Raw genomic sequence first — 13,180 nt, 5'->3', positions numbered from 1 at the left:
GTTTATTTACTGTTTGGAGTCTTCAGATAAGATTTGGCCTTTATGTTTACAATTCCAGCTGTTATAGGCCAAACAGACCCTGTGGGTATTCCTGGGGGGACCCAGATTACTACGTCGTCAATAGCAGGGATTGTGTATATACGACAACCATGACTTGCTACATTCCCGATGACTTGCGAAAGCCGTGTAATGGGACAGGTGCTCTAAGAATGTGTGTGTGCGCGCGTGCTTCCTTGTATGGTTGTGTGCGAGTAATTGGAGCGCGTTGCGGTTGTATTGCTGAATATATGCGCCACACACTATTGACGCATTCACCCACGTACACATGTTTACTCTGTACAATAATGCTGGTATGATTACTAGAGCGAGATATGAGTGAGTGAGTGAGGTTGCATTTGCATTTGTTTCAGACATATAGCCACGAGAGAAGTCACGCATTGGTGATCGCGTGAGTATGGAGAATCGAACCCCGGTCTACTTCGTAACGAGCAAACACTTTAACCACTAGGCTACAACACCGCCCTTGTGCAGCTTGGGAAGTTTACTATAACGTTAATGAGTGAGTGTGAGTGAGTATGGTTTTGCGCCGCTTTTAGCAATATTCCAGCAATATCGCGGCGGGGGACACCAGAAATGGGCTTCACACATTGTACCCATGTGGGGATTCGAACCCGGGTCTTCGGCGTGAAGAGCGGATTCTTTAGCCACTAGACTACCCCACGCCCCTATACCGTTTATGTCACACTAAACTCTGGCATCATACTGTGATCATAGTCATTGTAAGACAAACGTCCTCGACACCGGACACTGATGTAGACGTACTTACCAAGAAGCTGGATGCTGTAGGTGACGTTGACGATGAAGCTCATGTAGGCGGGGTCGAGAGAGTACTGTCCCGTCATCCTACTTAGGAGGGAGTCGGTGCGGTCGCTATGGCGGTTGATGCACTCATACCGGCCGTCTTGGCGTTGGGGACAGGTCGTCGTATACGACGTCCCAAACCAGAACGCTGACTGATCCAACAAAACGCTGCGCACGGCGTTCAAACATGTGACGTCATAAGATGTGCTACAGGCTGTGCTCGAGTGAGAACCTGGAGAAAACAAGAGAGACTTATTAAATAATTATTTGCTCTCAGCACCGTCTGTTGTAGATTGACGGTTGTATTGAATATATTACTGTACCCATGAAGATCTGGGTTAGAATTGGTCTTCAGCAACACAGGCTTGTCATAAGAGGCGACTAACGGGATCGGGTGGTCAGGCTCGCTGACTTGGTTGAAACAAAATAGAATCGGTTACTAGTAGAATTTGATGAAGTATTTGTAACGGAGGTAGTGCTACGCCGCGTTTAGTAATATTCAGCAATATCACGACGGGGGACACCAGAAATGGGCTTCACACATTGTACCCATGTGGGGAATCAAACCCAGGTCTTCGGCGTGACGAGCGAACGCTGTAACCACTAAGCTACCCCCACCGCCTCGAGCGACATGTTAGTCACATGTTCGTGAAATAGTGTAGTGTAGTGTGGTGTTGTGCGGTGCGGTGCGGTGCGGTGCGGTGCGGTGCACCGTAGTGTAGTGTAGAGTAGTATACCCCACAAGGCTACCCCACAGCCCCATTTGGATATGAAGCAGTAGTCGAAAACTTTGTCCCCACTATTACAACAGGCGTCTGCATAAGTCCCACATAAGGACTGTGTACTGTGAATGTAGAGCTTTTACTATGATATACTGTCAGCATTGATCAAATTCCACCTCCAATGAAGGGTGTTTCAGAAGATAATCTTAAATTACTCCTCCAATAAAGGATGTTTCAGAAGATCATTAGAATACCTCCTCCAATAACGACTCCCTTTATGGCCGTTGTACAAACGCGATAGAAATTGACACATGTCCTTGACAGAGTGGTCAGAGTTCAACGTTGCCGATCACAGACGGCGCAATTGTTTTATCAGCCAATCTACAAGCACCTGTCAATAATTAACAGATAGTGAACTGTCAGTGGGGGATGTTACAGAGGGTTATACACGCCTTTCATGTATATAACGGTATCTCAACTATGAATGAATTTTGGTATTTTATTAGAAGATATACACTGACGTACACCGTTTACCGAACAACTGACAATTTACGACTTAATTTCTTCTGTGAATAAAATGCCGAGCAATGAAAGTATATACTTTGACAAATCAAATTGCAAAGCGTTACCTGAAAACAGTCGCCCAAAACAACGCAGGCAACATAATATCACCATAATACCCGTATTTAACACAACCATTTTGTGTTTGTGTCATGCATTTAGCCACCATCAGACTTTCGAGCATATTTAATTTGTTTCGGCAGCTTATCTGAATATTTCGAAAAGCCACAATGTCTCTCTGCACGTCGCTCTACAAGTAATATTACTCAGCTGTTATAGAATAATACAAACATTCTCCCACTAAGCAGGCATTTTTCCTTCATGTATACGTTCACTCATAGTCTTAAAGGTTCAGACATGTTGAAATCGTTGACATTAAGCTTTTTTCATTTGCAAATTTTGGGCATCTATTGCAATACATAGTTATGCCTATGATGAGTGAAAAATTTGATTTTATAATTTTCCGAAAACAATTAAACAACGACAAGTCCGTGACGTTGTAATGATGTATTCGGTGTACGTCTGTTTTGTCTTGATCTCATATCTCAGTCTCAGTCAAAGACTTGTTCATGCTGAAATAATGAAAACACCAGCTATAGCTGAAAACTTCTAAAATCAGCCTCTTTGATGACGCGCAGCTCCCCTGGGTTGCATTTTCTGTTATTATATATTCAGAATATTCAGCTGTTGAAATTCACAAAGTCAGATGTCATTCATAATCATCTTAACACTTGTATACTAGCAGTTTTGTTTAGTTATCAACTGCACATATCCTGTAGGCCCTTACTTCTTTAACGTATATATTTTGTAAAATATTAGAGAGAGTGTGACTACTCACCCGAAATTAGAAGAGATATGAGGGATAGCTGAAGCAGGTGTTCCATGTTCCTTCCACCTTCACGTGTGTGGCAGTACAACACCTGCAGACAGGTTATTCCCCTTATATACCTCGGCGTGCACCTGGGGCGTGTCCGGGCAGGCTCTCGTGCATTCATCTCCTCTCGCCTCTTTCCGTAACGTGAATCGGAATAACACGAGTTATAATGAAGCTATCTCGTGGTAGAGCAGAGGTGTTTACCTAATGTAACCACGTATGCCTTTGTTAAGGCGTGACCTGTGCTGATGTTCAGGGTTGCGATCCCCCCTAAAACAATACTTTACATGTTGAATGGTGTGGAATAGTTTTGGACTGACTAATTAGGTGAAAACTAAAGCAAACAGCAACCGGCAAATGCAGGAGCATGACCCAACGTAATAAAAACCGACTCATGGAGACCACCTTGTATGACCGGCTGATGGTGTGTCATCTTCCTCCGATGACTATGGTCATCATTGTTGATTTCGAAGTCCAGACTATGTAAAAGTGACAATGGTATTGCTATGCAGAGAAAAACAACACCCTTTCATTTTTACGGAACGAGCATGCTTGACAACGGTACAAGAATCTGTATCGAGACGTCGCACTCACGAATAAAAAGAAGTTGTTATCCATAAAGTTTGTTCTATATTGTACTTCCCAACTTCTAAAATGCCACTCAAAGGAGCATGACATGGTTTAGTATGGAATCCTAGAAGGGACAGTGTCGCGTTGTCGCACTTTGCTAATTGTGCCGTTTTGCGACAACGCGACAATGTCCCTTCTAGGCTTCCATACCGGACAACTCCAAGACCCATGTCGATATGCAATATGCATGCGTCGTTAATACTAATTTATGTTTGTGCGTCGTATCGTAATTTCCAGCGAGATGTCATCGTGCCATGTGTTTACTTTGTTGTTTAACGTTGAAGTCAGAGTTACACCAAGTACGGTGGTGGTTTGTATTCCGTGTTGAGACTGAACCAAACATATCAGTGATTGATGTAATGATGAACCCCCAACGCCTTCGAGGTTGGGTGACACGCGAACCGAGCCTTACCATCCAATCCACCCAGTCGTTTTTTATCACAAACATAGTTTCCTGGGGATCTGTTTTATGTACAGCAACAGCTTCTAAAACACATATGTATATTATAAGTAATAAAAAGTCGATAATGTTGCAGAACCATTTCACCTGTGTGAGTGAGTGGTAATTTAGTGTGTTAGCTTGGTGTCTCAGGACAGTGAGTCTGTAGTTTTAAGTTGCGTTTAGCAATATTCCAGCAATATCACGGGCACCAGAAACAGGCTTCACACATTGTACCGACATGGGGAATCGAACCCGGATCTTCGGCGTGACGAGCGAACGCTGTAAGCACTAGGCTACCACCAACTCGAGCTACGCGTTAGTCACATGTTCTTGAAATAGCGTAGTAAGGTGTGGTGTGGTGTGGTGTGGTGTGGTGTGGTGTGTTGTGGTGTGGTGCGCTTTAACTACTGGGCTACGCCTCATGTGTCAAGACAGGTTTAATTGACACTGATATTGAGGGTTACCGTTCCGGTGAAACCCATTAGCTTGGGCATGGTACTTGCTAAACTAAAACATAATGATGGAGAATCTAGGATTGGAACCCATTGGTCTACTGCTCACATAAAGAACGCACGGCGATTTACACGATTTGGGTCACTTCTGTCGTTCAGTTTAAACTTTGTGATTCATTGAACATTGTAGACATTCCGTACATCAATGATTACGTTGGTCCATTTGCACGTTAACGTTTCTTAAAGGTTTCTTAAAGTTATATGGCGCTATTTGTGCCCCACCCCCCATTCCCACTTCCCACCCCGACAAATCCACCTGTACCTTTTACCTGTACCTGGGAAGTCAGTGAGTGAGTTTAGTTTTAGGCCGCTTTTAGAAATATTCCAGCAATATCATGGCAGGGGACACCAGAAATGGGCGTCACACATTGTACCCATGTAGGAAATCGAACCCAGGTCTTCGGCGCGACGAGAGAAAGTTTTAACAACTAGGCTACCCCACCGCCCCTGTGAAGACCTTGTTCAGTCATCTTTATGTCGACCCGGGTTCGAATCCCCACATGGGCACAATGTCTGAAGTCCATTTCTGGTGTCCCCCGCCGTGATATTGCTGGAATATTGCTTAAAGCGGCGTAAAACCATACTCACTCACTCACTCACTCTCTCAGTCATCTTTAAGAACTTATCTCTCCCCCGTCCCCCGCGCTTCCAACCCCAAACACAACCCTACCCCTATCAGCAGCGACAGCACAAATACTAACACCCCCATGTCCTGTTTACCCTCCCACAACAGCGTCTTAATGTTCTTTGTAGTAGTAACTCTATCTGGGATACTAAAATGTTTCTCTGTCCCAACAGCCCGCCCTTAATTACCTTTCAGTTACCTTAATTACCTTTGTCACCTGGCCATGTCATTACCCCCAACAGAGTCTTGTTCCCGTGGGTCCCACAACGTCACGTGTGTTGACCTTGGGTTACGTAATGACACGTGACTGCACATCACGAGGACATTTGGGGGAGAGAGAGAGAGAGAGAGAGAGAGAGAGAGAGAGAGAGAGAGAGAGAGAGAGAGAGAGAGAGAGAGAGAGAGAGAGAGAGAGAGAGAGAGAGAGAGGATCACTGTAAGAAGACCAAGGTGTTTAATTTTGACATCCGTTTCTGCCTGGAAAAGAGGAAGTCATGCCTCGACTGAGTGCCGCCAATCGAATCAACGCCATAGACCGCCTTGAAGCTGGGGAGTTGCAGTCTGCAGTTTCCTGACCGTATTTCGCCTTTGTGATCGTTTCCTGCAGACCAATTCCTCCCAAGGTCGTCGGAGAAGTGGCCGTCCAAGAGTTACCACCAGGGCCGCTACATCCACAGCCGTGGAGACTGCACAACGCATCCCTGGTTTGAGAAGAAGTTCTAACCAAAGTGTCAGGAATTGATTGCGTGAAGTAGGGATTCGGCCAAGAAGACCAGTTGTCGACCCTGTTTTGAGAGACTTCCATCGGCGCAATCGCTTGCGGTGGTGTCATAGAGTCTGGAACTGGAACCTTAGAAACTGGAGGCGAGTCTGGTTCAGTGATGAATCACCATTTCTTCTTCACCGTTGAGACGGAAGACATCGTGTTTACCGTTGGAGAAATAAAAACCCATACCCAAACCAATCACTCACTCAACCAACAAACCAATCACTTGTACAGTACCCAAACAAAAGGCGACAATAGTCACACGATATATTGCTGAGCGTGTAAGTAAGCTTGAAGGGCGCACCCATTTTGGGTGTAAGTCTTCACCACGCTAACAAATCAACCTCTGCTATGTGGACAGCACGTATGAATATTGTATCCCACACATACACGATACACCCATCTCTCTTCACCACGCTAACAAATCAACCTCTGCTATGTGGACAGGACGTATGAATATTGTATCCCACACATACACGATACACCCATCTCTCTTCACCACCCTAACAAATCAACCTCTGCTATGTGGACAGGACGTATGAATATTGTATCCCATACATACACGGTACATCCATCTCTCTTTACCACACTAACAAATCAACCTTTGCTATGTGGACAAGATGAATATTGTATCCCACACATACACGGTACACCCATCTCTCTTCACCACACTAACAAATCAAACCTCAGCTATGTGGACAAGATGAATATTGTATCCCACACATACACGGTACACCCATCTCTCTTCACCACACTAACAAATCAACCTCTGTTATGTGGACAGGACGTGTGAATATTGTATCCCACACACACGCCATACACCCATCTCTCTTCACCACACTAACAAGTCAAAGCTCTGCTATGTGGACAGGACGTATGAATATTGTATCCCACACATACACGGTACACCATCTCTCTTCACCACACTAACAAATCAACCTCTGTTATGTGGAGAGGGCGTATGAATATTGTATCCCACACATACACGGTACACCCATCTCTCTTCACCACACTAACAAATCAAATCTCTGCTATGTGGACAGGACGTATGAATATTGTATCCCACACATACACGGTACACCATCTCTCTTCACCACACTAACAAATCAACCTCTGCTATGTGGACAGGGCGTATGAATATTGTATCCCACACATACACGGTACACCCATCTCTCTTCACCACACTAACAAATCAACCTCTGTTATGTGGACAGGGCGTGTGAATATTGTATCCCACACATACACGATACACCCATCTCTCTTCACCACACTAACAAGTCAACCTCTGCTATGTGGACAAGACGTATGAATATTGTATCCCACACATACACGGTACACCCATCTCTCACTGACGTTTTAGTGTGTCAGCTTTTAGCAATAATCCGGCAATATCACGGCGGTCCAGACTCGATTATTTACAGACCGCCGCCATACAGCTGGAATATTGCTGAGTGCGGCGTAAAACTAAACTCTCTCACTCACTCACTGACGCAGAGGTAGCTGATCGTACAGGAAACTCAAACACCATTTGTGTCAGATCATCCAAACATGTCAACACCTATTCACAACTTGTCGATGACGTAGGGAGCGGTCCGACAAAGTCACAGTGGATAGTTTGCCATGGTACTGAAGCTGTCCGAGTTACACATATGGGACTCCGCGGCACAGCATGAGGGCCTTCTATACATGCTGTATACTGACTGGCGTCTTCTCGAACCTGTCTTCATGTAATGGGCTTGTCAGTCATCCTTGCTAAATTCCATGTACGTATCACACCAAAATGAGCAGGATCCTGAGTACGCTTGATAACATCATACTGTTTATGTTGATATGGCACAGATTGGTAATTCCTCCGAATCCTCCACGGCAAATCTTGACAGAATGTCACTTGGAATGTCATGTTTCCCAGGTATATATTCCACATTTAACAAATAATCTGATAGTTCTAAATACCATCTTGCGCATTTAATAAATGTCAAGGGCCTATGCTCTGTTTTGATTATAAACTTCCTACCATTAATATATTCTCTAAACTTCCGTACTGCCCAGATAAGTGCCAAAGCTTCCCTGTGTGCAGTGGAATAATTCCGTTCAGTTTCTGACAACTTTTTTTAAGCAAATGGGATGATCACCCGCTTCACCCGTTCCACTGGCGTCTGTCTGAACAACAAATGCAGAACCATTAAGACTAAAGTCAGGATGTGCTAACACTGGCAATACTTCTCAGGGACCCTCCGTCTCATGTTTACATCCTATACCTGTCACGTCAAGCTGACGGGGCGGTGGCGTAGCCTAGTGGTTAAAGCGTTCGCTCAGCACGCCGAAGACCCGGGTTCGATGCCCCATATAAGCACAATGTGTGAAGCCCATTTCTGGTGTCCCCCTCCGTGATATTGCCGGAATATTGCTCAAAGCGGCGTAAAACCATACTCACTCACATCAAGCTGACACACTAAAACGTCACTGAACGGCTGTTCTAAAGCAGCGTTAAGCTAATTCACGCAGGTGAAATGGTTAAGCAACATTATCTTCTTTTAATTACTTATAATATACATGTGTGTTTCAGAAACTATTGATACACATAAAACAGATCCCCAGGAAACTATGTTTGTGATAAAAGACGACTTGGTGGATTGGATGGTCAGGCTCGGTACGCGTGTCATGCAACCTCGAATGCTTTAGGGGTTCATCATTACATCAATCACTGATATTTTTGGTTTAATCTCAACACGGAATACAAACCACCACCGTATCACTGGAATATTACTTGGTGCTACTCTGACTTCAACGTTAAACAACGAAACAAACAAATGGTACGGTGACATCTTGCTCGAAATTACGATCTTGTTTCCGTCACCCGTGTTGTCTGCAAAACGACGCGCAAATATAGAATTAACGACGCATGCAATCGAACGTTTTAACCACTGGGCTACCCCACCACTCCATTTAGAATGTGATCACATACAAGATACATAATAAATAATACAAAAACAAGCACAAAGTGTCAAAAATAATCAAGGCGAGAAAACGCGACAATGTCCCTTCTAGGATTCCGTAATGTTCCAGAATGTACCTTTCTTTATTGATCTCGTCTTGAGTCCAGTATAAATGCGAAAGGCGCTTTGGTCCTGGAGATCAGTCGTGTGTTTTTTTCATCTGCCTGTAGTCGGTAGCTGCGTATTGCTGTAGCGGCATATTATCTGATATCTAATGAGCTTCTGTGACCACTTGACCATGAATCCCGTGTCCTCAGGGGTCTTCCGAGGCCTGCTGCTGTTGTCTGCAGTTATATGCTCCGTGTTGGTTCTGGCCACGTCCACCACGAAGCCGAGCGGTGATTTAACATCACAGGAAGAGAGTCCTATTATTATCAGGAACATTGGCATCAAGATGTGCCAAGTGAAATGTGTTGAGACCGGAGGCTGTTGGACCTTCAACTACGATTTGGACACTTTAACTTGTCGTCTACGAGTTGGCGAATCGAATCGAATGGAGAAGAAGAAAGGATTAAAGAATCCTCTCAAGGCTCCCTCAGATGTAAGTCGAATGTATCTGTCAAACAGTGGGGTAGCTTAATGGGTGATGAGTGCGCTCGGCACACCGAAGACTCCAGGTTCGAATCCCAACATAGGTACAATGTGTGAAGCCCATTTTTGATTCCCCCTGTGATATTGCTTGAATAGTGCAAAGGCGGCGTAAAACTACACTCACTGTGTATTTGTCATGGAATTTAATTCTTCACAATGTTTGAAGCCCATTCATGGTGCTGGTCTATGTCAAAATCAGCGTAAAACCCAACTAACTCACTCACCCCCCATACACTGCTCACTCATATAAAGTACAGGGTGTTCAGCTTGACCTGAGCTACTCTACATATGCTTATCCCGGGAGGTCAAATGGCACAAACGGCAGGTCGAGTTAACTTCATGAAATAGGGGAGCAGAGAATGTGAATAATGCCTAAAAGCCCGAATCGGAAACGTTAAACCATCTGTAGCTTCTTTTCAAAAGAAAGTTAGGACATTGCTGACGATTTCTCGACACTGAGATGTCAAGCGGCGACCTTGTGTCGGCTGTTTGGACATGTTGACAATCAACTGATAAAGGTGCACCCCTTCACAACAATAGACCCAACCAGTTGTAACACGGTCACGCAATACATTAGTATTCACTTGATCAGGTCAAACTGAACAAGCTGTACATAGTTGAATGCATTATTGTGTTAAAATTCCAATTCTCTGTTGCGTTATAAACATTTATCGCATTTTGTCCTCAGAGTAATTATGTACAATGTACGTCTACAATGTGTGTGTGTGTTAAAATATAATACCTTAAATTTTCATCTGAAAGCAAAGTCAGATTGAAACGCTTATGGACAATTCCAAACACTGCTCATACCAATGTATTCACGTATAACCTCGAGAAAAGAATGAAAAACTGTTCAAATATAAAGACTGAGTCTGGTCCAGACTCGACTATTTACCGATCGCCGCCATATAGCTGGAATATTACAGAGTGTGGCGTTAAACAACAAACCAACTAACCGAGGGAACACCAGACATTTCACAGCTGACCAAATGATGACGACAAGCATGTGTTGCTGAGGCCCAACTTTAACCCGGGTCTTCGCGGGTTCGCGCACAGTCGTTCATGGTCGTGTTCACTTCTGTCTAAAGGTACCCCCGGGTTCCTGCGATGGTACGTCTTGCAGCCTTGGTGCCAGGTGTTTGCAGAGTCGATCAGGAAAAGCTGTCTGTGTGAAAGGTAATTGTCTTCCATTACTTCTTGAGTGGTTTCTATGAGCTCATTTAATTCAGAGTGGAATTGTTCATTCAATTATAGAAGTTTGCATGGTCATTTGTTAATTGATTTTCTTTGGAAGAATGCCAACTCCCAAGGAATATCCGCAGTCTCGAATATAATTTTATACATTGTAAACCAAAAGTCACTGTGTTCTTTAATCTGATTGGTTGAAAAACGTGATCAAATGGTATTTGATTCCCGGAAATTCTCTGCGTATTAATACATACAAACATCGATCACACCATTGTATTGTTACGTCGTCAGCTGTGATGACGTCATTAAAATCATATTGTGACGTAAAGTCCGAATGACGTCACAAATGAGCAGTTCCAGATGCAACCATGGGAGACAGCCGAAACGGCCGGCTGATGACATTTCACTGCTGTACCCGTACTCGATGTCAATGAGAGCAGACACAAAAAACGTGTGTGGACCTTTCGGTTTACTTTTGTGTTTACAATGTCGATAAACATCATGTGTTGGCGAATTTCCGGGTGTTATTGAGTATTTGAAGCACGGGAATATTTCATTTGAAACCTTCGGCTAACGCCGTCGGTTCCAAATGAATTCCCGTGCTTTAAATACTCAATAACACCCGGAAACTCGCCAACACATGATGTTTATCTCCTAATTGTAGCAATTACTGGAAATATGTCCTAACATGAGTTAGATTCTCTACCACCTTTCTATATATATATATCTATCTATTCGAAGCATTTAAAGTATACCTAAGAAAAATCACTGTTCGGTATCTGTCCTGACAAATCCTTACCTTTACATCAACACAACCATGTTAAAAATAAAACCATGCCGGTTAAACATTTCACTCCAGCTTGGAAGACGTTTCACCCTGTGAGATCCCAACAGCAGAGAACAGACAAGAAGAAAAGGCAAGGGAAAAACTTATTCCAAGCCTGCAGAGAGGGAAACTTGAGTCGGGTGAGGGACATCTTGTCCAAGGGTCAAGTTTTCCTCAACAGGGGAGAACGGGGGAACGGAAGGACACCAGTGATGCTGGCAGCACGAAGAGGACATATTGATGTGTTTGACCTTCTAAAAAGTAAAGTATGCAATATGTCCATTCTTGACGTTCTTCATATGTTCTGCTATGGAGGACAAGTTGCGATGGTGAAGCATGTCCTCAAGCTTGATTCCGTGGACATCAACAGTAGAGGACAGAAAGGGAGGACATGTTTGATGATAGCGGCACATAGGGGAAAAAGGGAACTTTTTAAATTTCTTGTCAACACCGGAAGTAATGTGTCCATGGTAGATCAAGTAGGGGACAACATTCTTCATATCGCCTGTAAAGGAGGACACGTGGAGATGGTGAAGTATATCATCTCACGGCGCCTTGTAGACGTAAATAGCAGGGGACAAGACAGTAAAACAGTTCTGATGTTCGCATTACTTGCAAGAAACAGGAAAATATTTGACTTATGCGTTTGCGCTGGTTGTAATTTAACGGCAGTTGATGGTCAAGGTAACAACATTCTTCATTTGGCCCTTCAATCAGAAAACCTGGAGATGGTGAGGTATATCATCTCACAGAACTTTACCGACATCAACAGCAGGGGACCTAGCGGTTGGACTCCAGTGATGTTTGCAGCAATGTTTGGAGAAATAGGGTTGTTTGACTTTATAATGAGCAAAGGAGGTGATGCATCGGTAGTTGATGACGATGGTCGCAACATCCTTCACCTCGCCAGCCATGAAGGACTGATGAAGTTGGTGAAGCATATTCTTTCTAAAGATATTGTTGATGTCAACGCCAGGACCAAGGACGGAGAGACAGCAGCTGAAATTGCGAACAGAAAATCATACAGGGAACTGTCTGGTTTCCTTACATCGCAAGGTCGACAGGGGAAGTAACTGCGGTATGATTTCAAACTTGGCCCAAAGTATTAGTTTATTATTGATAAATTCATAAAATGATTTGGTTTGTCTTCAAAGTGAGAATGTGCGGTTGTGTAAATAAATGGAGTTTTCGTCAGTTTTAAAATAACTTAACGAACTGCTATCAAAACACACTAAATTCCACCCAGCCCACTCTTTCAGCAGAACAGAACCGTATTCACCTTATATGCTAAGAATAGCACAATGAGGTATTTATCAGAGATTAACATACAGACATATGGCGGCAGATTACATATCACTTAAACTTGTTGGTGATGTAACGGCGATATCTAGGAGGGTTTGGGTTCTTCATTTAATGGTATTATAAACAGGTTGTGACAGGTGCTTCCAGTATCATGTGTTTGGCGTCAGAGACATTTTCTCTCTATTTTCTCTCTATATGATGCCACCGACCAAGCTCAACTAGTAGTCGGTGGTTAGAAAAACTGAATTGTGTTAATGTATATATAAATACACATATTGGGCAGA

At 43.7% G+C, this 13,180-nt stretch overlaps 1 protein-coding gene across 1 annotated transcript; it reads left to right on the top strand.

Moving 5' to 3' along the window:
- Positions 1-11,602: 11,602 nt before the first annotated feature.
- On the top strand, positions 11,603-12,667 carry LOC124256148 (ankyrin repeat domain-containing protein 50-like). The gene has a single exon (XM_046690104.1). It carries the CDS (start codon positions 11,603-11,605, stop codon positions 12,665-12,667), a length of 1,065 nt encoding a protein of 354 aa, XP_046546060.1.
- Positions 12,668-13,180: the final 513 nt, after the last annotated feature.

Source organism: Haliotis rubra, unplaced genomic scaffold, assembly GCF_003918875.1.
Source record: "Haliotis rubra isolate DU_JTF1 unplaced genomic scaffold, ASM391887v1 Scf62, whole genome shotgun sequence".
In the NCBI taxonomy this organism is placed as follows: domain Eukaryota; kingdom Metazoa; phylum Mollusca; class Gastropoda; order Lepetellida; family Haliotidae; genus Haliotis; species Haliotis rubra.
This window is presented reverse-complemented; position numbering and strand designations above follow the sequence as displayed.

Bases quoted from the DNA above. Each gene is read 5' to 3' on its own strand.
- LOC124256148 (XM_046690104.1), top strand. From the start codon at position 11,603: ATGCCGGTTAAACATTTCACTCCAGCTTGGAAGACGTTTCACCCTGTG.